The sequence below is a fragment of the Oncorhynchus kisutch genome, linkage group LG20, assembly GCF_002021735.2.
Source record: "Oncorhynchus kisutch isolate 150728-3 linkage group LG20, Okis_V2, whole genome shotgun sequence".
Classification (NCBI taxonomy): domain Eukaryota; kingdom Metazoa; phylum Chordata; class Actinopteri; order Salmoniformes; family Salmonidae; genus Oncorhynchus; species Oncorhynchus kisutch.
The window spans coordinates 45,363,115-45,389,179 of NC_034193.2; the positions used below are offsets into that span (position 1 = coordinate 45,363,115).

The 26,065-nt window shown below is 45.2% G+C and overlaps 1 protein-coding gene across 2 annotated transcripts in view; it reads right to left on the reverse strand.

The window, feature by feature from the left end:
- Nucleotides 1-7,811: 7,811 nt before the first annotated feature.
- LOC109865958 (ubiquitin carboxyl-terminal hydrolase 43) overlaps nucleotides 7,812-26,065 on the reverse strand; it is a 120,620-nt gene continuing 102,366 nt past the window's right edge. Inside the window, exons 9-16 of one of the 2 annotated variants that reach the window (XM_020454473.2) lie at nucleotides 24,342-24,445; nucleotides 19,194-19,271; nucleotides 18,918-19,047; nucleotides 17,902-18,021; nucleotides 17,487-17,745; nucleotides 17,086-17,244; nucleotides 16,490-16,696; nucleotides 7,812-12,354 (exon numbers count right to left, since the gene is read on the reverse strand). In XM_020454473.2, coding sequence (XP_020310062.2) covers nucleotides 11,114-12,354; nucleotides 16,490-16,696; nucleotides 17,086-17,244; nucleotides 17,487-17,745; nucleotides 17,902-18,021; nucleotides 18,918-19,047; nucleotides 19,194-19,271; nucleotides 24,342-24,445 — 2,298 coding nt within the window. In that variant the 3' untranslated portion in view covers nucleotides 7,812-11,113. The remainder of the gene's footprint in view (nucleotides 12,355-16,489; nucleotides 16,697-17,085; nucleotides 17,245-17,486; nucleotides 17,746-17,901; nucleotides 18,022-18,917; nucleotides 19,048-19,193; nucleotides 19,272-24,341; nucleotides 24,446-26,065) is intronic. The other variant, XM_031799461.1, reaches the window with a different exon arrangement.

Sequence of the window (26,065 nt, forward strand, 5' to 3'; positions counted from 1 at the left end):
ATCGCCACGGCGATTGAGTTAATGCACGGGGTGCGCTTCTTCACTAAACTGGATCTCAGGTCTGCGTACAACTTGGTGCGTATCCGGGAGGGAGACGATTGGAAGACGGCATTTAGTACCACCTCAGGGCATTATGAGAACCTCGTCATGCCGTACGGGTTGATGAATGCTCCATCAGTCTTCCAATCCTTTGTAGACAAGATTTTCAGGGACCTGCACGGGCAGGGTGTAGTGGTGTATATCGATGACATTCTGATATACTCCGCTACACGCGCCGAGCATGTGTCCCTGGTGCGCAGAGTGCTTGGTCGCCTGTTGGAGCATGACCTGTGCGTCAAGGCTGAGAAATGCCTGTTCATCCGACAGTCCGTCTCCTTCCTAGGGTATCGCATTTCCACGTCAGGGGTAGAGATGGAGAGTGACCGCAATATAGCCGTGTGTAATTGGCCGACTCCCACCACGGAAAAGGAGGTGCAGCGATTCTTAGGGTTTGCCAACTATTACCGGAGGATTATCCTGGGGTTTTGGTCAGGTAGCTGCTCCCATTACCTCACTGCTGAAGGGGGGCCCGGTGCTCTGTTTACCTCAGCTCCCGTGCTGGCCCATCCGGATCCCTCTTTGGCGTTCATAGTGGAGGTGGACGCGTCCGAGGCTGGGATAAGAGCTGTGCTCTCTCTGCGCTCGGGTACGCCACCAAAGCTCCACCCCTGTGCCTTCTTCTCGAAGAAGCTCAGCCCGGCAGAGCGAAACTATGATGTGGGGGACCGGGAGCTGTTGGCTGTCGTCAAAGCCTTGAAGGCGTGGAGACATTGGCTTGAGGGGGCTAAACACCCCTTTCTCATCTGGACTGACAACTAAATCTGGAGTACATCCAGGCGTCGAGGAGACTGAATCTTCGCCAGGCAGGGTGGGCCATGTTTTTCACCCGTTTTGTGTTTACCCTCTCTTACAGACCAGGCTCCCAGAACGTTAAGGCAGACGCACTGTCCCGGCTGTATGACACAGTGGAGCGGCCCATGGATCCCACTCTCATACTCCCGGCCTCTTGTTTGGTTTTCGCCGGTAGTGTGGGAGCTGGATGCGGACATTGAGCGGGCGTCACGTGCAGAGCCCGCTCCCCCTCAGTGTCCAGCTGGGCGTCTGTACGTTCTGTCTGCTGTCCGCGACCGGCTGATCTATTGGGCCCACACATCACCCTCCTCTGGTCATCCTGGGATCGGTCGGATGGTGCACTGTCTTAGCGGGAAGTACTGGTGGCCCACTTCAGCTAAGGACATGAGGGTTTAAATTTTCTCCTGCTCCTAGACACCTGCCCAGAGGTAAGTTGCAACCCTTACCTGTTCCACAACGGCCGTGGTCGCACCTGTCGGTGAATTTCCTAACCGATCTTCCACCTTCACAGGGTAACACCACAATCCTGGTCGTTGTGGATCGTTCTTCTAAGTCCTGTCGTCTCCTCCCTTTGCCCGGTCTCCCTACGGCCCTACAAACTGCGGAGGCCCTGTTTACATACTTCTTCCGTCACTACGGGGTGCCTGAGGATATAGTGTCTGATCGGGGTTCCCAGTTCAAGTCAAAGGTCTGGAAGGCGTTCATGGAGCGTCTGTGGGTCTTGGTCAGCCTTACCTCAGGTTTTCACCCCGAGAGTAACGGGCAGGTGGAGAGAGTTAACCAGGATGTGGGTAGGTTTCTGAGGTCTTATTGCCAGGACGGGCCGGGGGAGTGGGTGGCGTTCGTGCCCTGGGCAGAGATGGCCCAGAACTCGCTCCGCCACTCCTCCACTAACCTTTCTCCCTTTCAGTGTGTATTGGGGTATCAGCCGGTTCTGGCTACTTGGCATTAGAGTCAGACCGAGGCTCTTGTGGTGGACGACTGGTTCCGGAACGCGGAGGAAACATGGGACACCGCCCACGTCCACCTTCAGCGCACCGTGCTGCGACAGAAAGTTGACGCAGACCGTCACCGCAGTGAAGACCCTGTGTTCGCACCGGGGGACAGGGTTTGGCTCTTGACCTGAGACCTGCTCTCGACCCGAGACTTGCCCCTCTTCTGCCCAGCCGGAAGCTGGGTCCGCAGTTTGTGGGGCCGTTTAAAGTCCTGAGGAGAGTGAACAAGGAATGTTATAGGTTACAGCTTCCCCCAGATTACCGCATTAACCCCTCGTTCCATGTGTCCCTCCTCAGGCCGGTGGTGGATGGCCCGCTCCAGGAAGCTTAGCTGCGGAGGTTCCTCCAAGAGTACTCCGTTTGATCCATCCTGGATTCGAGACGCCGGGCGAGGTGCCTTCAGGACCTCGTGGACTGGGAGGGGTATGGTCCAGAGGAGAGATGCTGGGTTCCGGTGGAGGACGTGTTAGATCCTTCCCTGCTGCGAGAGTTCCACGTTCTCCATCCGGATCTCCCTGGGCCTCGTCCTCCGGGTCGTCCCCGAGGCCAGTGTCGACGTGCAGCTGGAGCCGTGTGTCAAGGGGGGGAGGATACTGTCACGACTTCTGCCGAAGTCGATGCCTCTCCTTGTTCGGGCGGTGCTCGGCGGTCGACGTCACCGGTCTTCTAGCCATCATTGATCCATTTTTTATTTTCCATTGGGAGTTGAAAGTCCGTGTTGCCCAGCAACAGCCCCAAAACATCACTGCTCTAGAGGAGATCTACATGGAGGAATGGGCCAAAATACCAGCAACAGTGTATGAAAACCTTGTGAAGACTTACAGAAAACGTTTGACCTCTGTCATTGCCAACAAAGGGTATATAACAAAGTATTGAGATAAACTTTTGTTATTGACCAAATACTTATTTTCCACCATAATTTGCAAATAAATTCATAAAAAATCCTACAGTGTGATTTTCAGGATTTTCTTTTCTTATTTTGTCTGTCATAGTTGAAGTGTACCTATGATGAAAATTACAGGCCTCTCTCATCTTTTTAAGTGGGAGAATTTGCACAATTGGTGGCTGACTAAATACTTTTTTGCCCCACTGTGTATAGCTTCACGTTCGTGTTGTTATTTTGTTTAGTGTTCTTCGTTTAATAAAGAAGAATGTATTCATATCACGCTGCTCCTTGGTCTCATCAATACGACAGAATAACCCAACAAACCAGGACCAAGCAGCGTGAAAAGGAGGAACAGCGCTTAATGGGGAAATTGACCTGGGAGGAGATATTAGATGGAGCAGGACCCTGGACACAGCTGGGGGAGTATCACCATTCTAAGGAGGAGTTAGATGCAGCGAAAGTGGAGCGCTCTATTCCAGCTCCTCGCATTTGCCAGGCTAGAATGGGCATCCAGCCTGGATGTATTGAGCCAGCTCTATGTTCTGGATTTTCTCTTTATTAAAAAATGACGGCGACAAAACGAAGAACAAAAACCAAACCGTGAAGCTTTGGGCTATGTGCCCTGAACAAAGACAAAGTTAACTTCCCACAAAACAGGTGGGGGAAAAGGGTACCTAAGTATGGTTCTCAATCAGAGACAATAATAGACAGCTGCCTCTGATTGAGAACCACACCCGGCCAAACACGTAGAAAATCATAGAACATAGACTGCCCACCCAAATCACACCCTGACCAAACCAAAATAGAGACATAAAACGCTCTCTACAGTCAGGGCGTGACACACATGCAATTTTCCCAAGCATAATGTTTGTTTCTGGTTATAATTAGGGAGTATATATTCTGGGTTGCATTGACAAATGCTGTGTACTTATGTTTCTAGACAAAATAAAACAGACGGTGAATTCATACTGGAAATATGTTTATGAATATATAACATTTAGTAGGGTCTTCAAGGAATTAATTTCCTTAAAAAATACTCAGAAATCAAACAAAGTTCTATTTATACCTTAGTGGGCTGAAATGAAAATGTGCTTGGCATTTGGAGAAAAGGAGCCTTCAGAAGCTGACCCAGAGCAGACACACTACAGGAAAGAACACACACATGACCTCTCTCTGGAGGGCATCATCTTTTTTATAGTGTAGATTCTGAGAATGGCAGGTCAGTCAGTTTAATACTGCATGGGTGGGAGGTGTGTGTCTGTGTGATGAGCGTACCTCACAGTCACACAGATCTGATGTCCTGATTCAGCTGCAACATCAATTGCGGTACTTGATGTCTCAGCTTGCCCCAGGAATGATTCAGTATTAAATGACTCTGTGTGTGATTAACTGAAAATACAACAAATAGTACTGATTCTATTAAGAGCCATAGCTTTAACTTATAGGGCCTAATGACTGTCAGCATGTGATTTTTTATTAAGTTTTCTTTAAATGACGTCATCACCTGAAGGCGCTCGCTGAGAGTTGGATTAAGAGAAAAGCTCCATAGTCCTTTAAATGTATTTAACTAGGCAAGTCAGTTAAGAACAAATTCTTATTTACAATGACGGCCTAGGAACAGTGGGTTAACTGTGGGTTTGAGTGGGTTAACTGCCTGTTCAGGGGTAGAACGACAGATTTGTACCTTGTCAGCTTGGGGGTTTGTACCTTGTCAGCACAGGGGTTTGACCTTGCAACCTTCCAGTTACTAGTCCAACGCTCTAACCACTAGGCTACCCTGCCGCCCCTTAAAACTCAATAGTCATTAAAGCTCCATAGTCACCATAGTCATTAAAGCTCAATAGTCACCATAGTCATTAAAGCTCCATAGTCACCATAGTCATTAAAGCTCCATAGTCACCATAGTCATTAAAGCTCCATAGTCACCATAGTCATTAAAGCTACAAAGTCATTAAAGCTCCATAGTCACCATAGTCATTAAAGCTCCATAGTCATTAAAGTCCCATAGTCACCATAGTCATTAAAGCTCCATAGTCACCATAGTCATTAAAGCTCCATAGTCACCATAGTCATTAAAGCTCCATAGTCACCATAGTCATTAAAGCTCCATAGTCACCATAGTCATTAAAGCTCCATAGTCATTAAAGCTCCATAGTCACCATAGTCATTAAAGCTCCATAGTCATTAAAGCTCCATAGTCATTAAAGCCCCATAGTCACCATAGTCATTAAAGCTCCATAGTCACCATAGTCATTAAAGCTCCATAGTCACCATAGTCATTAAAGCTCCATAGTCATTAAAGCCCCATAGTCGCCATAGTCATTAAAGCTCCATAGTCACCATAGTCATTAAAGCTCCATAGTCATTAAAGCCCCATAGTCACCATAGTCATTAAAGCTCCATAGTCACCATAGTCATTAAAGCTCCATAGTCACCATAGTCATTAAAGCTCCATAGTCATTAAAGCCCCATAGTCACCATAGTCATTAAAGCGTCATAGTCACCATAGTCATTAAAGCTCCATAGTCACCATAGTCATTAAAGCTCCATAGTCATTAAAGCCCCATAGTGGGCTGATATTCTTTCCACTTTGATTTTTAATTGAACAAACAAGAGTGGCTATTAAAGGGCATCAGAAGTAATTATATTATTACATTAGCCACCTAGGGACTGAAGTTGAGCCTTCTTCATTTAAAAATCTCAAAGGTTACCAAGAACTCAAGAACTTTAAGTAAACCCTTAGAATGAGGGTAATATGGAAAGTATAGCACTGCGAGTTAATGACAAAGTCAACTCAAACAAACCCAATGTCCCTTCACCTCATTGGCGAAGCTTAGGATGCTGTTCTTTCTCGTTTCCAAGAACAGGGTAATGTTCTGTCCATTGTGTCTATTATCTTTGTTCTTTATAGTGGTCATTATCTAATTGAATCCCATTCATTCTACTGAGTCTGACAGTCCACTCTCCAGACCAGAATGCAGCCATAAATCAAGCCAACATGATCACATATAAGAACAAACTGGTTTGCATCCCAAATTACACCCTATTCCCTTTATAGTGCACTACATTCAACCAGAATTACACCCTATTCCCTTTATAGTGTACTACATTTAACCAGAATTACACCCTATTCCCTTTATAGTGTACTACATTTAACCAGAATTACACCCTATTCCCTTTATAGTGCACTACGTTTAACCAGAATTACACCCTATTCCCTTTATAGTGCACTACATTTAACCATAATTACACCCTATTCCCTTTATAGTGTACTACATTTAACCAGAGTTACACCCTATTCCCTTTATAGTGCACTACATTTAACCAGAATTACACCCTATTGCCTTTATGCTGCACTACATAGGGAATAGGATGCCATTTGGGACGACTCCTCACATTGGTCAAAAATCACTGCCACAGAAAACAGATAAAACTTGCTGTAACCGCTCAATGTCGTCAATGCAAGGCAGGAGGCATGGCGTGTGTTCTTTCAGACGTAGTCATTCAAATTAAATGCATCAGATGTATCAATGAGACTACAATAGAGAGAGCCTGTTAATTTCAGTCTAAATGGGTGCCATCTTTGTGAAGACCGCCATAGGATACCTTTACCCTATTCATTCATCCCTTCTCCTGTAGTTCACACACTGTGGATCTCTGTCTCAGTGTGACTAAAGATAACAAGTCACATCTGTACATGTCTGTAAATGGCTCCGAGCCAGACTGGTCTGTTGCTCCATAGGAACTAAGGAGCTAATTGTATCGGCATCTCTACTCACCCTCAGGTGTCAGGGCAAAGGAGTGTAGAATGTTCTACCTGACGGCTCACCATGTATCCCATGATTCACTGGTATGAAATCAAATGGAAGGTTAATATACACAATTTAATTTATACAAAATTACATTTCTCAAGATGTACATTAAGCATAAATTACATTAAGACAAACTAATATGAATTTGTCTGGTCTCATTGCCTTCAATCTATGACTCAGGGCAGGTTTACTTTTCCAAACAGAATTAGAATGTGATGAACGTTGGAACTACACCCGATATGATCAAACGGTATAATTTGCACTCAACCACTAGACACAACCATACCAACTGCAATAGTGCCATCTACTGAGCAATTATTGCCAACCATGTGAAACTGACTTGTCTGACTTACCTAAATACTGGCATTAGGGTGAGGAACGTATGATGCATCATAGTGATCAAGTGAATGACAGAATGTCCCATAAAAGCCCTACTCTCTATGTGCATCCAAAACAACACCTTGTTAGACTCTAGTCAGAGTATTGCACTGTATAGGGATAATGAGCACATCCCTTCAAGAAAAAACAGGAAGGGAAATAGCTTTGATTAACAGGCTGATCTTATTACCAATAAGATAAAAGCCTCTTGCTCTAACACTGTTGACGTATAAAGTACTAGAGACCAATTCGAATTGAAGGCAGTCAATTCAGAAAGTAAACTTCATTTAAAAAAAATTGCATCTATTTTCAATGACTTCTCAATAAACTGAGTAGTAGAAGCTATTTATTTCAAAAGTGTTTCCATTTCATATATTTTTTAAATCACCTCCTGAATTGAATGCCTTCAATTCGAATTGAACCCAGCGCTGAAGTGCAACAATGTGAACCTTTCAAAGAAATACTGGCATGTTTGGTGGGAGAGATGATGTTTATAGGTGTGCTTTACGTAGACGCTTGAAGAGTATGAAGACAGCTCCAACAATGGAACCAGCACCATACTATACCCATGTATACTATACTATACTATACACTGAGTGTACAAAACATTAAGAACATTAAGTAATAAGGCCTGAGGGGTTGTTGTTTATGGCCATTATTGCCATTATAAACTGGTTGCCAACGTAATTAGACCAGTAAAAAGTAATGTTTTGTCATACCCGGGGTATACGGTCTGATATACCACGGCTGTCAGCCAATCAACATTCGGGGCTCGAACCACTCCGTTTATAATATACAATACACATGCAGCCAAGTGAGTGAATACATAATAACTGCACACAAGCCCAATTGTGATAAACAATGTGTTTTATTTGCAGTATAAAAAAAATGTAATTGGATATCATTACAGAGACATATTAGGCAGATACAAACCCTTGTTGTAGTTTTACAGTAATAGCATATACCTTGTCGTACTCTTGTGCATAGAAGAACAGTACACACCACAGTTGTGGCCTATACTTGTGCATCAGCCTTAACCTCATAGTCCCGCGATTTACACAAGGCTATGCTACATCATGTCTCCCTTTACATACATATTATAGAGCAATGTGTATTCATTCATTTACAAAACCTTCATAAAATGTAGAAAAGTTGCATATAAAACATCTTTATCCCACATTTCACAAAAGAATTGGAAAAAAAATCCTTCATTTATAGTCTTCATTTTAAATACAAGTGCTCGTTTTTGTGACATAGAGTATAACTACAATGGCTAATATGGCACTATTTCGACATATTTTAATGAGACCATGTTGTCTATAGATAAGACATGCTATCTATCACCAAGCATAGCTCTGTCACAGAAAAGACCTACGGGCAACAGTGACGTTTTCAGACGGTTGACTGGGAAGTACTGTAGCAACTCAAACTCAACACCCCTCTGTCCCCCAGGAATTCAAGCTGCAAAGACAAATAACAAACGTCACAATTCAGGATTGTAATAGTATCATTTATTTGTGAACTATTTATTTAACATAAATCTGATGTGATCCCCCATCTTCCCAACAGAGTCAATAGTGACTGGTGAGTTTGATATGGTAAAAAATTGCTCCAGGATAATACCAATGCTTTGGCTTGGTCCACTAATTATTGTGAGTGAAAACTGGCTATACTAACAAAGGAAAAAATTGTTAAAGACATCAGCTGAAAACTGCCTATTAGGATTTGGTACCTTATTGTTATCCCTGCTTGGCGTACCAATGACAAGCTGTTGAATTGCTGCCTACAATGCTTCCTTCAACTTACATTTCAGCAGTATATTCTATGTGCAAAACATGGACACGATGTGACCAGACATTCATTCAATCTTTATTGCTTAGAACTGTGCCCGAGTGGCACAGACAGGCGCTAAGTGTGATGAGTTAATTAGTGTCATGGACTAACTGGTGTGGGGTGTTGAAGTGTCTTTCTCACCCCTACGATAAAGTGTTGCATTGCTGGGTCCATTAAAAGTATCAACTGAAAGCTACATATACTGTAGCTGTACATATACTGTAGCTGTACATATACTGTAGCTGTACGTATACTGTAGCTGTACATATACTGCAGCTGTACATATACTGTAGCTGTACATATACTGTAGCTGTACGTATACTGTAGCTGTACATATACTGTAGCTGTACATATACTGCAGCTGTACATATACTGTAGCTGTACATATACTGTAGCTGTACATATACTGTAGCTTTCAGGGAGGAAAATGGATGACTAACAGCTTAAAAAATGAAAAAGCTTCTCAGAGACTCAGACATTACGTGACTCTGCCAGTATCTACAGCCTCTTCCCACGGGGTACCTTAACGACTCTTAAGAAGGGAAATTGTACCGTAGAGACTCGACCCAATTACACCGTAAATTTTAACCCACAGTGAGAGCGAGGGGTGTTTCAATCAAACGCCTACGCTGTCGTTAACGCCAGGCGAGAGCTCTGCAGATTGGAGCAGAGGTGACCTTTAGTCAGTGGCCAAAGAGACTTGATGAGAGACACGATGGATGACAGAGAATGAACAAAAAAAGAAGATAAGACGGATCGATGAGGAGGAGTGAAGAGAGAGAGGATGAAAAGTAAGACTGGATAAGGGGGGGGGGGGGGGCAAAGAGCTCATCACAGTTGATAAATAACATGTATGTGACATTCAGGGGTGGTCGGACCAGTGCATCTACTGTCTACTGTAGTGGACAGTCTGATGATTCAAATAAATGACCTTACTGTTACAGTGACCTTACTGTTACAGTGACCTTACTGTTACAGTGACCTTACTGTTACAGTGCATAATCCTTCATAGAGAACTGCATAGTAATGCAATCAATTGACACCGCTTGCCTCTCTAATACAGTACCACATAGACCTACATACCAGACTGTCAATGTATCAGCATCAGTAAGTTCAATTACCTACCGGTAGCAAGAATAGATCAATCTGAGGTCATTTTTTATTCATTTAAAACACCGTCATTTCATTAGAATCATAAAACCAGACTTTAGTACTAAAAATGTCAAATTTCCATAAAAAATGTACTTGAATTTATAATAATGGATCGTGGTGGTCAAACTGCATATTTTCACGAGTTTAAGAATAAAGGGGGACGTGTTGCGTAGGCCAAGTTATATTGTCGGGATCGAATCTTTCTTACTGCATGAAAGGGAGAGTTCGGTACCATTGGCATTGTAGAAAGTGCAATATCATAACCTTCATTTGCAATGTGCGAATCTATATAGCAGCCAGTTTGCAGTGCAAGCAGCACGTACAACCAGTTAAATCATTCATAGTTCAATCTAGGAGGAAATCACCTATTAAAGCTCTGATGTAGACTTCCAATGAATCAATGTTTTGGTCCAAATCATCTAGAGCGTACAGACATAATAACGAAACGTATTGTCATGACACTGTCATAACATTCCTTTAGGTGCCACTATTGGACAAACCGACTGAGGAAGATAAAGTGATGAATGCCATTCATTTACTATGATTTTAAGACACGAGTGTAGATAATGTGTGCGTGTGCATGCCTGTGTGTGTGTGTGTGTGTGTGTATGTGAGTGTGAATACAACATGTGCTTCCGGTGATGACCAGGTGTCCACAAACACATTGGTTTAAATCTGCATATCAGTTACTGAGGCACTTGTTAAGTCACAATCATTTTTACAAATAAAAATAAATAAAAACAAAACTAGAATAAGAAAATATTCATTCTGATATGACATTTTGTTTATGTTAGCAGGCATACTTCATGTGTCACCTTTCCTAAATGTTCTCCTTGGCCCTGTGACTGGCTCTTTCACTGACGCTATACCCCTCCACAACCCCGGAGGGAGCCACCTTGTGTTATATACACATGCCTGTGCTTCTGTGTGTACCTACAGGTGTATCCTTCCAGCTGAGCTCCATTGCTTTGATCAGGGTCAGATTGATTAGTGCACAAAGTCACCGTAGCAAAATCTAGTAAACGTTTTACAATGGAAAACAAAAACAAACATTTCTTACTGGACAAATGAAGCTAATCCCTCCCTGTTTCAGTCCATTTTGTTCTGTTTGGTGCCTAGTGAAAACAACCCTGGTGTGTGTGTGTCAGGGGGTGTGTGCGTGTCAGCTAAAAGCTGGACTCGGGGACCGCCCTCTTGCGTCCCAGTGAGTTGGTACTATAGCGAGTCTTCTGCAGGGTACCGTAGGAGGGCTTCTCGGCTGAGAGGCTGCGAGGGGGCGGAGCCACGTCATGGGACAGCCCTTTACGGTGTAAAGAGGCGGTCCTTCGCATGCTAGACTCCTCCTTGCTGGGGATGTTGGATGAGCTCTGAGAGCGTTTGATATCGGCGGCAGCGGCGCGTCTGGCTTTACCGTTGGGCAGCTCGTCTCCGAGACGATTGGCACCCCCGTTGCGGGGGGCTCCATTGGATTTCCCCTCCCCCATCTTCGTGGCCCCTCCTGGGGCTCCACTGGACAGGGACAGCCGAGAGGTGCTGGACCCGCCGACGTCGCCAACTTTTCCAGAGTCGGACTTGCGAGAAGATGACGACTCCTTGTCCTTCTTCTTGAAGTTGCTCTTGAAGAAAGACAGCAGCCCCTCGTGGCTCTTGGAGTCCTCCTCTACCTTCTCACCTTTCCTGGTCTTTTCTCCCTCGGGTGGTACCAGATGGTCCCGTGGTGGTGGGCCCTGGAGGCCCTTGGCCCCTCTCCTCAGGGTGCCTTCCCAGTCTCTGTCCTTGAGGCTGTGGGTGCTGGAGCTGGACTGGACGCCTGCACTAGACCCCCTCCTAGACCGGGCCTCTTGGGGCTTTCCCTGGTCCTTCTCCTTACTCTTCTTGGTATTCCTCCTGGTCAGAGTGTTAGTACTACTACTACTGCCCATCCTACCCTCGTCCCTCTGGTCTCTCTGGTCCCCTTGGTCTCTCTGGTCCCCCTGGTCTCTCTGCTGCTGATGGGACCCTTTGCTACTTCGTCTCAGACTCCCTGTCTTGTCTGTGACTGGTCTTCTCTGGCCCTCTGGCATCTGTGGAGACTCTGATTGTCCCATGCAGTTCAGGCTGCTTCCCACACTGGGGGAGCTGATGGCAGGACCCTTCCGGCTCTCAGAGCCCGTCATTAAATTGACTATAGACTCCTTGGTGCAGCGAGGTCTTCTTCCAGACTCTAGGTACTCCACCAGTTCCACAGGGGCAGGGGTGGGGATGGGAGCAGGGGCGGCCTCGGCTGCAGTTTTTCGGCGGTCCTTGGAGCCGAACGACCAGCGTAGGGGGAGGACCTTGTTCAGTGTCTCTTTATTCTTAGTGGGGGTCCTCATGCTGACGCTACGACCCTGGATTCCCCGTACAAACGGCCTGGTCTCAAAACCACCTAGGGGTGAAAGAGAGAGAGAGAGAGAGAGAAAAGAACACTTTACCATAGTGTCTCTGACATTTAAAGCTAGACCAACTTTCATTTTCAAAACCCTTTTATTAAATTGCAAATAACAAGCACAGTGATGAATATTAGCTTTTCTCCCGGAAACATTATACAGTTGAAGTCGGAAGTTTACAGTGAGAGAAAAAAGTATTGATCCCCTGCTGATTTTGTACGTTTGCCCACTGACAACGAGAAATGATCAGTCTATAATTTTGATGTTAGGTGTATTTGAACAGTGAGAGACAGAATAACAACAAAAAAATCCAGAAAAACGCATGTCAAAAATGTTATAAATTGATTTGCATTTTAATGAGGGAAATAAGTATTTGACCCCATCTCAATCAGAAAGATTTCTGGCTCCCAGGTGTCTTTTATACAGGTAACGAGCTGAGAATAGGAGCCCACTCTTAAAGAGAGTGCTCCTAATCTCAGTTTGTTGCCTGTATAAAATATACATATCCACAGAAGCAATCAATCAATCAGATTCCAAACTCTCCACCATGGCCAAGACCAAAGAGCTCTCCAAGGATGTCAGGGACAAGATTGTAGACCTACACAAGGCTGTAATGGGCTACAAGACCATCGCCAAGCAGCTTGGTGAGAAGGTGACAACAGTTGGTGCGATTATTCGCAAATGGAAGAAACACAAAAGAACTGTCAATCTCCCTCGGCCTGGGGCTCCATGCAAGATCTCACCTCGTGGAGTTGCAATGATCCTTAGAACGGTGAGGAATCAGCCCAGAACTACATGGGAGGATCTTGTCAATGATCTCAAGGCAGCTGGGACCATAGTCACCAAGAAAACAATTGGTAACACACTACGCCATGAAGGAATGAAATCCTGCAGCGCCCGCAAGGTCCCCCTGCTCAAGAAAGCACATATACATGCCCGTCTGAAATTTGCCAATGAACATCTGAATGATTCAGAGGACAACTGGGTGAAAGTGTTGTTGTCAGATGAGACCAAAATGGAGCTCTTTGGCATCGACTCAACCCGCCGTGTTTGGGGGAGGAGGAATGCTGCCTATGACCCCAAGAACACCATCCCCACTCTCAAACGTGGAGGTGGAAACATTATGCTTTGGGGGTGTTTTTCTGCTAAGGGGACAGGACAACTTCACCGTATCAAAGGGACGATGGACGGGGTCATGTACCGTCAAATCTTGGGTGAGAACCTCCTTCCCTCAGCCAGGGCATTGAAAATGGGCCATGGATGAGTATTCCAGCATGACAATGACCCAAAATACACGGCCAAGGCAACAAAGGAGTGGCTCAAGAAGAAGCACATTAAGGTCCTGGAGTGGTCTAGCCAGTCTCCGGACCTTAAGAGGAGTGGGACAAAATACCTCCTGAGACGGTCTATGGTCCGAAACCTCCTGAGACGGTCTGCGGTCCAAAACCTCCTGAGATGGTCTGCGGTCCGGAACCTCCTTAGACGGTCTGCGGTCCGGAACCTCCTGAGACGGTCTACGGTCCGGAACCTCCTGAGACGGTCTACGGTCCGGAACCTCCTGAGACGGTCTGCGGTCCAAAACCTCCTGAGACGGTCTGCGGTCCGGAACCTCCTTAGACGGTCTGCGGTCCGGAACCTCCTGAGACAGTCTGCGGTCTGGAACCTCCTGAGACAGTCTGCGGTCCGGAACCTCCTGAGACGGTCTGCGGTCCGGAACCTCCTTAGACGGTCTGCGGTCCGGAACCTCCTGAGACGGTCTGCGGTCCGGAGCCTCCAGCAACGGTCTGCGATCCGGAGCCTCCAGCAACGGTCTGCGATCCGGAGCCTCTAGCGAGGGTCTGCGGTCCGGAACCTCCTGAGACGGTCTGCGGTCCGGAACCTCCTTAGATGGTCTGCGGTCCGGAGCCTCCAGCGACGGTCGGCGGTCCATAGCCTCCAGCGACGGTCAAGAGCCTCCAGTGACAGTCGGCAATCCAAGTATGCTTGGGGTCAAAGTATGCTTGACCTCAATCATTGTCCATTTGGAAGACCCATTTGCGACCAAGCTTTAACTTTAACTGATGTCTTTAATATATCCACAATATTTTCCCCCTTCATGATGCCATCTATTTTGTGAAGGGCACCAGTCTCTCCTGCAGCAAAGCACCCCCACAAACATGAAGCTGCCACCCCTGTGCTTCATGGTTGGGATGGTGTTCTTTGGCTTGCAAGCCTCCCCCTTTTTCCTCCAAACATAACAATGGCCATTATGGCCAAACAGTTCTATTTTTGTTTCATCAGACCAGAGGACATTTCTCCAAAAAGTACAATCTTTGTCCCCATGTGCAGTTGCAAACCGTAGTCTGGCTTTTCTATGGCGGTTTTGGAGCAGTGGCTTCTTCCTTGCTGAGCAGCCTTTCAGGTTATGTTGATATAGTTTGTTTTACTGTGGATATAGATACTTTTGTACCTGTTTCCTCCAGCATCTTCACAAGGTCCTTTGCTGTTGTTCGGGATTGATTCTCACTTTTCGCACCAAAGTACATTCATCTCTAGGAGACAGAACGCGTCTCCTTCCTGAGCGGTATGACGGCTGCGTGGTCCCGTGGTGTGTATACTTGAGTACGATTGTTTGTACAGTTGGTACCTTCAGGCTTATGGAAATTGCTCCCAAGGATGAACCAGACTTGTGGAGGTCTACAATTGTTTTTCTGAGGTCTTGGCTGATTTCTTTTGATTTTCTCATGATGTCAAGCAAAGAGGCACTGAGTTTGAAGGTAGGCCTTGAAATACATCCAGATGTACCCCTCCAATTGACTCAAATTATGTCAATTAGCCTATCAGAAGCTTCTAAAGCCATGACATCCTTTTCTGGAATTTCACAAGCTGTTTAAAGGCACAGTCAACTTAGTGAATGTAAACTTCTGACCCACTGGAATTGTGATACAGTGAATTATAAGTGAAATATTCTGCCTGTAAACAATTGTTGGAAAAATTACGTGTCATGCACAAAGTAGATGTCCTAACCGACTTGCCAAAACTATAGTTTGTTAACAAGAAATTTGTAGAGTGGTTGAAAAACGAGTTTTAATGACGCCAACCTAAGTATATGTAAACGTCCGACTTCAACTGTATTTAGGAATGGACTGTGCATGTATAGGAAAAGATTACGTAAATGCACATCCACAGTTAGAGTAGAATGTGTTCAGCTAAACATTAAAGAGGTGATGCACTCATATGCTCACGTGTTGCGTATTTTCAGCAACATGGAATGATAATAACCATTGATTAGATGTAGCAATTTCCAGATGCTCAATGTGATTTAAATAGGGGAGAGTGGGGTAAGTTGACCCAAAGGGGTAAGTTGAGCCACCCTTGTTTCTAGGAAACCATACACAATAATCATTTGACCAAATATTTAGGAAAAGGTCATCCTTTCTGGAGTCTGTGAATGAAGAAACCACATGGAAAAAGTGGAAAGCAAGTTAGGTCCAAAAAAAATTGATTTTCACAAAGTCAAATTAATGTATTGTGTATTTTTATGATGCTTGTGTCTAAACCAAAGTAGATCATTTTAAGATTGTTCTATACATCAGTTTGGGTCTCTATAAGCTTCAACATGAGGTCCTAAACCTAGCAGGACAGTGCATCCTTGTAGCTGTGTGGGCTAATATAGTGGAAATGTTTGCCTTGGGGTAAGTTGAGCAAATGTATGTGTTTTCTTCCCAGGTGTAATGAAAGGCATTATCGCTGGGATATGAGGTAACAACAGGGCCTCAACAGTATCCTGTGTGTGTCAAGAATGGTCCACCACCCAAAGTACATCCAGCCAACTTGACGTAACTGTGGGAAGCATTGGAGTCAACATGGGCCAGTGTTCCTGTGGAACGCTTTCGACACCTTGTAGAGTCCATGCCCCGACGAATTGAGGCTGTTCTGAGGGCAAAAGGGGGGAACTCAAGATTAGGAAGCTGTTCCTAATGTTTAGTATACTCAGTGTATGTAAATATCTTTGTTAGAAAGAATACTATATTTCCCTTGACGGAGTCACATTACCCCACTCTCCCCTACTGTAGTAACGGGAAAACTCACCACCACCACCCAGAACCCTTCCACCACCAATGGAATGAAGACCTATGTTTTTTTTTTTTTTACCTTTCTTTGGTTTACCATGCATCTCATGTTTCCCAGGCCCCTCACCTTCCTCCTCTCTGGGCGGGTCATCAAGGAAGACGGGGGACTCTGGGGAGTCGGGGACAGAGGAGGGGCAGGTGGTGGAGGAGCGGGACACCAGACTACCCCTCTTACTGTCCCCATTCAGACGGACCAGCCAGTGGTCCGACATGGAGGAACTGGTGGAGCCTACAGAGGGGAGAGATACGTTTCTGTGACTATGGGCACTGGACCAGAAAGACACATGTCAGTTCCATTCCAGTCAATACAGAAAACACAGAAAAACTACACAGATAATTCCTATATACTATATAGCATTCAGCAATAGAAATATAAAATTGTGGTTTTGCTGGTTCAGGTAGTTGAGAATGGTGCTTGGAACACCATACATTGCAGACATGAGTGAACCCTGCAGTTATGAGTTAACCTTTAGTGGATAAAGGCTGAATGGTCTTGTTGTTTGTAAGACTATCTGTGTACGGAGTACAGCTGTAATGGAATGGAACCCTGAGTGAACTCTCTCCTGTGATGTGTGTGTGTGTCCATGCCTGTGTGTGTGTGTGTGGTACACTACCCACCTCTGATTGAGCTGCTGGCGGACCAGGGGGGGATGACGTTACGCCTCTGGTAGAACAGTATGTAGGCCCCCCTGGTACACACCTCCTCCTCAGGCACCAGGTCCACACTGCTGTCGTCATAGCTGTACCACTGGCCGTCCACTGAGTTCCTGCAGTACGCTGCAAAACGCACACAGGACTGTAGAGACAGGCTGCACCACAATCCTTATGTCCTGGGTATAGTAATGTAAGTTGATGTGACCACTGAAGAGGAGGGCACTGTATTGTTATGCATGTCCTATGAATCATCGTTATTTGGCAGTAGGCATCTCTCTCACTAACAATATTCTCTCCTCACTTCTCGATCAACAGCCAGTCAGTATGCCTCTCTCATCAACATCACGTCTCCTATACCAATGTACCTGTGTAATGTCCGCCGTGCATCCCACCATGGTGGTTACACACTGCATAGAGGTCATAGAGGAAGTCAGGAGGCAGGGCCATGTCTGGGTGACTAATATGATGACTGCTGCCTTCAGGCTGTTTCCATGTGGGGGGCCAGGGTCCCAGGTCCCCCAGGTTCCTCATGCTCTGGGACCTCTTCACCACGTGGGGGGCCATGTCCAACCCGGCCAGGGGGAAGCGCACCTGGGTGGACAGCTTGTTGCGCCGCTCGCCCACCTGATTCATTGAATTTTTCAAAAGACCAGTACTGCCGTTTAATCAACTATCAAAGGTTAACACAATAAATGGCTTATTTCCATTGTGGTCCTTTAAGGAAGAACAGACAGGCATGGGAAGAATGGCAATCCGCTACATGTGATCGGATCCAGTTACCTGTCGGAAGCGTTTGAGGTGGAGGATGAGGATGTCGGGGAGGGTCCACAGGGACATCTTCACCATGCCCTGCTGGAGCTGCTTACAGTGGGGACACTTCCATGCGTCGTCTGGGGCCAGCTGGAGAGATAAAATGCACGGTCAGTTGGGAAGTCTCAGGTAAAGTTATATTCTCCATACATTCCGTTTGTCCAAAGCCATATAAAAATACACAGGGAGTGGAAATATGAGAGAGAGAGAGAGAGAGAGAGAGAGAGAGAGAGAGAGAGAGAGAGAGAGAGAGAGAGAGAGAGAGAGAGAGAGAGAGAGAGAGAGAGAGAGAGAGAGAGAGAGAGAGAGAGAGAGAGAGAGAGAGAGAGAGAGAGAGAGAGAGAGAGAGAGAGAGAGAGAGAGAGAGAGAGAGAGAGAGAGAGAGAGAGAGAGAGAGAGAGAGAGAGAGAGAGAGAGAGAGAGAGAGAGAGAGAGAGAGAAAGAGAGAGAGAGAGAGAGAGAGAAAGGAGAGAGAGAGAGAGAGATAGATAGAGAAAAATGGAGAGAGAGAAAAAAAAGAGAGAGAGAGAGAGAGAGAGAAAGGAGAGAGAGAGAGAGAGAGAGAGAAAGGAGAGAGAGAGAAAGGAGAGAGAGAGAGAGAGAGAAAGGAGAGAGAGAGAGAGAGAGAGAGAGAAAGGAGAGAGAGAGAGAGAGAGAAAGGAGAGAGAGAGAGACAGAGAGAGAGAGAGAGAGAGAGAGAGAGAGAGAGAGAGAGAGAGAGAGAGAGAGAGAGAGAGAGAGAGAGAGAGAGAGAGAGAGGAGAGAGAGAGAGAGAGAGATAAATCAACAAATGCAATATATCAAAGCTGCAATATGTACTGTAACGTTTTGGCCGACTCGACCCAATTCACATAGAAATGTGTGTTATAGCGCTGTCATTCTCATTGAAAGGAGGTACAATTCTGCATAGTGCATCTTTAATGTTTAGTACCCCAAGGACAGGTTAAGACCAGTTGCATTGGACAGTATTGTGTATTCCATGTTACCTGTTCCTCTTTGGTGTAGAGCTGAAAGCACTCGTCCAGGGTACAGCTGTGCTGCTGCTGGTGCTGCTGCTGCTGGACTCTCACACTCTCTGAGTCCTTCACCACCTCCTCCTGGATGTTACCAAACAGACTGACACACACATACACACACGTACAGACAAAGAAAGTTGGGGGTATGAGTGTGTGTGTTTGTGAGAGGGGTAAAGATAAAGACATTGTGAATCCTTCTATACAATAAATAATGAATGTGTGTGTGTGTGTGTGTCCAGTGCTCACCATTCTTTGATCTTGTGTTCCCACTCAATCACCAGCTTCACGTGGGGAGGTCCTCCCGGGCCACATAACTTCAGCGCTCTGGAAAAAATTATACATAATGAATACACACTATCTTCTGGGTACAATGTCTACCTGACTACCACTGGATACAATGTCTACCTGACTACCACTGGATACAATGTCTACCTGACTACCACTGGATACAGTGTCTACCTGACTACCACTGGATACAGTGTCTACCTGACTACCACTGGATACAATGTCTACCTGACTACCACTTGATACAATGTCTACCTGACTACCACTGGATACAATGTCTACCTGACTACCACTGGATACAGTGTCTACCTGACTACCACTGGATACAATGTCTACCTGACTACCACTGGATACAATGTCTACCAGACTACCACTGGATACAGTGTCTACCAGACTACCACTGGGTACAATGTCTACCTGACTAACACTGGATACAGTGTCTACCTGACTACCACTGGATACAATGTCTACCAGACTACCACTGGATACAATGTCTACCAGACTACCACTGGATACAGTGTCTACCTGACTACCACTGGATAAAATGTCTATCTTACTACCACTGGATACAATGTCTACCTGACTAACACTGGATACAGTGTCTACCTGACTAACACTGGATACAGTGTCTACCTGACTACCACTGGATACAATGTCTATCTTACTACCACTGGATACAATGTTTGCCAGACTACCACTGGATACAATATCTACCAGACTACCACTGGATACAATATCTACCAGACTACCACTGGGTACAGTGTCTACCAGACTACCATTGGGATAGAGCGAGCCTTAGGTATCCCATACAGTCATTTTTTTCAATTAGACAAAGGTTTGAGTCTCACTAATGTTTTAAAATGCCATTACGATGGGAGTTGTATTATATGTGGTATTAAACTGCATTTATTGAAGTCCATCTGTAACTGACACTGTAATACACATCAGTATTCTGCAGCATGATACTTTTGTATCAGTTTGTAGGCACAGTCGTCAAGCCTTCAGAATCCAAAAGTGTCAGATATTGTTTTGAGATGCCATCACGTCCCTGCTAACCTTTCCCTGTTAGTTATGGTGTATGTGTGGTTGTGTGTTTGTGTGGATGCAAACAAACATCAGTATTCTGTATTCTAAGTCAAATCATTGTTTACCTGAGACTTCAAGCATGGTAAAATGCTCCTGACTCAAACGTACAGGTAGTCTTTGTAAGTGAGTCTGATTGATGATAAGAAGTGCTGACACAGTGAAATACAATGGGCATCGGTTCGTGGGCACAGTGGGAAGCTCTGAAATGCACCACTAGGTGTCAGGCTTCCATAAGGTATTGACGCCAAGAGCAAAATCAAACCACCTTGATCACAGTGTTGATTACTAAAACAACACGAAATTAAAGTGACTGAAAATAAATAGATTTAATGAAAGAGACTGCTCTCTGTTGGAACTGTAAACGGAGTGCTTTTGGTCTCACTGACACAAAGGGGTGCTATAGAAGGCAACCTTCAACGTCTCTCTCTTCAACAATCCCTCTCCAGGAAACAGGCAGTTCTGAGGTAGAAACACAGACGGAGAAATCCATCCGGGGAATCAACTTAGTGTCTGAAGCACTGCTGTCAGAAGTGTGAGAGGATTCATTTGGTGTGTGAGCGTGTGTTTGTTTGTGTCCTTGAAAGTGTACATTGTAAAGGTAAGTTAGTCCTCGGTTGTGTGACGGTGTGTGCTGCTGTCTGCCTTGGACTCAACCGAAGGTCACAGTCCCAGACAGACAGACAGTGATGAGTGATGAATACACACTGAGATAGATCTAACACTTCCTCTACCAGCAGGACACTGGGACATAAAGGACACTGCTTCAATAGTGGATGTCGTCTGACTTCGCTCTCTCTCTCTCTCCCTGTGTGTGTGTGTGTGTTCATGGACCAGGGAGATCGCTTTAGTTTGAAGTCAAAGGAGAGACATCCATCCAGGTCCCAAGAACGTGAATAGAATTGCCTTCAAAAACCGGCCACTAGGGGGAACGGTGAGTGCTACTACTTTTAAGTAGGCTGTTGGCTTGCTATAGGGCATTGTGGAAAGGGATGGTGGATGGGTGTAAAAGTTGAGCTCTGGCGCTGAGGGTTGCGTGTAAAAATAGCTTTTTAAGCCTTTCCTAAACTTGAACTCTTAACTTAACTGAGAAGTGAAACCCCCAGCCCGACGCAAGTGCTTGTAATTTAATTTATGGGGAGTTAGGTAACAGTGTCTCAACTTAAAACATCAAAAACCAACGTTTACCATGACTTCACACATAGACGTTTGGAAAAACATGGACAAACCTCAAATTTCAAAGTGAAACTTTTAACTTGTTAGCATGGACTGGTGTGTGCAAACATACTGTATGAGCAAAAATAGCTGAATCTGTAAAGGATGTGTTGTTTGTGTGTGTGTGTGTGTGTGTATGTGTGTGTGTGTGTGTGTGTGTGTGTGTGTGTGTGTGTGTATGTGTCTGTGTGCGTGTGTGTATGTGTGTGTGCATACAATCGTGTCTGGATGCATGTGCATTGTGCTCATCAATATCACCTCAGAATTAACAGCCAGCTTCCCTCCACAGACGACCGCGGCCCCATTAATTCCTTTCACGTTCACACATTATTCCAACCCGCCTTCAAATCCACGCAGAAACAATTGCAATTAAGGAAGAGAGGCTGCTTGTCAAAATGAATCTGACTGTGTAATTCAGAGCTGAAAAGTCTGCCACGGTCTGGACCCAACGGTTTAAATGCCTGCTTATGACTTTACTAACTGGGGGGCAAAGAGCACTTAGGCACTATAGCAGAGCTGCTTATAGGATTTGTTTTTGTCTCCCTGTCATGGAAGAGATTAAAAAAGAGTTACAGAGATGAGGAGAGAGAGTATGATGTCACTGTTATTCTTTTATTGGATAAAAAATGCTAATCCTACAAAAGGAAATCAAGGAAGACAACCTCGTCCCCCCCCCCCGGACTGTATCTTCAGTACAGGATGACCGTGTCAAGATGCACTGGTGTCAACATTCTTTACATTGGATCTTTGTCATATGTACTCTGACTTGATTTATATATCCCTTCTTACATCAGCTGATATCTCAAAGTGCTGTACAGAAACCCAGCCTAAAACCCCAAACAGCAAGCAATGCCGGTGTAGAAGCACCCCATTCAGCCTCAATACACTCAGACCAACAATGCACTCTGATTCAAAGCACTATTGGGGTTCCAATGGCTCTTTCATCCACATGTATACTTGTCACACACACACACACACGCTCCTTCAAAGCCATGCCTGTGTCTCATCCCCTGTCTGTCACACGCCATTCTAATTCCCTTGAGAACAGTCCTACTTCTCAAACCTCCCCCTCCTCTTCACCTTTCCTTTCCCTGCCGATCAATACCACTTCATTTTAGAATACCAGACCTCCTAATACTCTGAAGGAGCGGTTGAAATTAGCACCAGGGGAAAGAGCGAGACAGAGAGAGACGTACACATGCATGCACACACTCCCAGAGAGGGTGGTGGGTGGTAGGAAGCCTGTCGAGCCCTTTCTCAGTGCCCTTGACCTTTCTCAGTGCCCTTGACCTTTCCTCGTGCCCGTTCCCAGTGCCCAAGGGCCTCATCTCTGACCTTCAGAGGATCACTCATTCATGGGAGAGCGAAGCTCAGAACCCTTGAAGAGTGGCTGATGATGATACCATGTCCCCCTGCTGTACAGAGCTGTCCACCTACTCAGTCCTCAGCCAACCAGCTACTTGTCAGTCAGCTGTTATTACCTGTGTCACTCTCTCTCCTCCTGTCTGTATACTTGATCTGAGGAGAAAGTCTCCTGTCTCCCTGTCTGTCTGTGTTTGTGGCTCACCTTCCCCTCTGCATCTAGCAGAATACCTACCTGACCATACAAATCCCCAATGTGGTTCTTTCCTAAAGACTCCTACTCTTTAATCGAATCGTGTTCATACCTGAAATTGTTGCCTCAGGCTATGTACTGTTCCTGAGGAACATCATGTTCGACATTGGCCAGGGAACATTTGATGAAATAACTTCCATATGACATGTTTGTAAAGCTAACGCTGTATAGAGGTCAATACCCCAAGTCTCCTTGCCTGCTCGTTTATGAAAAATGAGTTGGTGCAATTACATTGTAAGAGGAATACAGTAATACTGTGTTATGATGAAAATACACGTTTTTAAATATAAAGGCCTAACAGGGCGGCTCCTCTCTAGCTTTAGGGAAGAACACAATTGAAATAGTAACGGTACCATGTTTTAGTTTATAACCGCATCGTAATTCAAGGACCTTGGGAACTGAATGGCCATGATCTTGAGTGAGATACTGTCCCTTCAGTATACTGTATACAGTATACTGGACAACTCAAAGATGATCCAGATCGAGACGGTTTTCTGATCAATCTATGTATCTCTGCATATAACGGATATGCGGTTTAACATTCCATGACACATCTTCTCTTGCAAACGCTGATGAGAGAGGGTCACACAGACAAGCCCTCTTCCCCGAACTCACCCACCCTGAGACAAGTTTACTTTTACCGAGCGTCTGACCCCATGTCCCACCTCCTCAGTAGAACTACTCCACTATACCGTCACATCACAACAACAGCACAGCTTTAGATGGAGCTCCCTGTGGCTCCTACGACAGCTGAACCCGCTCTACAGGAGGGAGAATAAAGGCTGTTGTCTTATCTTCACTGCTACTTGATTCCTCTACTTTTTTACAGTAAACAGTGCCTTTGGCTTCTCAAAGGCACTGCTTGCACAGAATAGGCAAGTGTTCAGAGACACCATGATTTACCATTTTATGTCTGACAGTGGCAGTTCAGTAGACTGGAAAAGCTACTCAATGACAGGCATTTTAGTTGGCTTTATGTACGAACAGTACCTTAGTTCAGGTATTTTAGACTGACTGACTGACAGACAGAGAGAGATACAGAGAGAGAGAGAGATATACAGAGTGTGAGAGAGAGAGATACAGAGTGTGTGAGAGAGAGAGAGAGATACAGAGTGAGAGAAAGAGAGTGTGAGTACAAGAGAGTGAGACAGAAAGAGCGAGAGAGAGATGGATAATGCAGGTGCTGGTGGTCTTACCTGTCCACGGCAGGGTGGAAGAGAGGGCGTCCATCTTGTGGGGACAGGTAGCTGTAGGAGGCAGATCCTCCCACCACTCTGACCTTGAACAGCGACCCTGCATTCTGCAGGGAAACACAGACATTCAACGGGATAAGTGAGACATGGGATAAGACGAGAAGAGGTAAGATAAGACGCCATGAGATGAGATATCGTACATTTGCAGTGAACCTTGCTATGCATCTGAAAGCTGCCTGGTCACCACAACAGAGGTGGTCGAAAATGTTCAAACTGCTTCTATCGTACCAGTGCATTGTAATACTATAAGAACACTGCGGGACCAAGCAATACGGTATCTTTCTTTGGCTAAAATAAAAATGTATCACAAACGGACATAGGTTCCACGCATAACAACAGGTTTGTTAGCGGTGTCTCTAGCTCCACAGCCCCACCCTTGACTGAACAAGGTGCATTAGGAGATGAATTAGACAAGAGGGGCTAAGTTATTAGAAGGTAGAGAGGAGAATCACGTCGCAAATTAAACCTAATGGTCTCATTTGGAATGAAGGCCGCTGGAGAATAGAGCCGCAGCCAAGCATACAGAGAAATAAATGAGTAACCCTGCGTCCCAAACGGCAACCTATTCCCTACACAGGGCACTACTAGAGCCATAGGGCTCTGGTCAAAAGTAGTGCACTGTGTAGGGAATAGGGTGACATTTCGGATGCATCCTAGTTAATAAGACTGTGACCACCAAATGAAAACGGCAAAGAAGTATTTTGTTTGGGGGAGTGGACCATACACATGCGGGTGTGGGGTTATCTTTTGTAAGACCATAATGAACAACTCTGCGTTGATGAGCAATTAGGCTGAGTTTATAAGTGAGTTTGGGGAAGTTTGAGGGAAGTTTGGAACTCGAGGGAACTTCTTTGGATGAGGGAGAGTGGAGTGAAAGTGAGTGGAGGAGGTGTGTGTGTGTGTGTGTTTGTGTGCATGTTGAAGAATAGATAAACACCTGTTTATTTAATGCCTGTGAAGATTCCTGTCATACCACTGTCTTTCTGGAGGATATCTGTAATACGTTTAATCTGTCTGGATTAGGGACAAATCAAGTGGGATTAAATATTAAACCGACAAAGCCTTGAGGAGAGAAAATCCTTATCTTCCTCTTCAGCAAATGTTTGTGTATTTGTTGGGTACAGACATAAATGATCAAAAAACACAGCTCGCGAGAACAACAAACTGTATGGTGCAGAAAATACACCAAGCCTGGATAAAATCACAGGTCTGTGTCTAAAATGGCACCATATTCCCTATATAGTGCACTACCTCTATATAGTGCACAACACACATATCTTTTTCAAAGAGACACATCCTCTCTGAGCCTCAAAGTAATATGTCTTGTACATTATTATCTGTCTTGTAGATTTGATCTAACAGTTATCAGTATACTGCAATCAAATTGGATTAGTCACATGCGCCGAATACAACAGGTGTAGACCTTACAGTGAAATGCTTACTTACGAGCCCCTAACCAACAATGCAGTTTCCCCCAAAAATATGAATAAGAAATAAAAGTAACAAGTAATTAAAGAGCAGCAGTAAAATAACAATAGCGAGACTATATACAGGGGGGTACCGGTACAGAATCAACGTGCGGGGGCACCGGTTAGTCGAGGTAATATGTGCATGTAAGTAGTTATTAAAGTGACGATGCATAGATAATAACAGAAAGTACAGGGGGG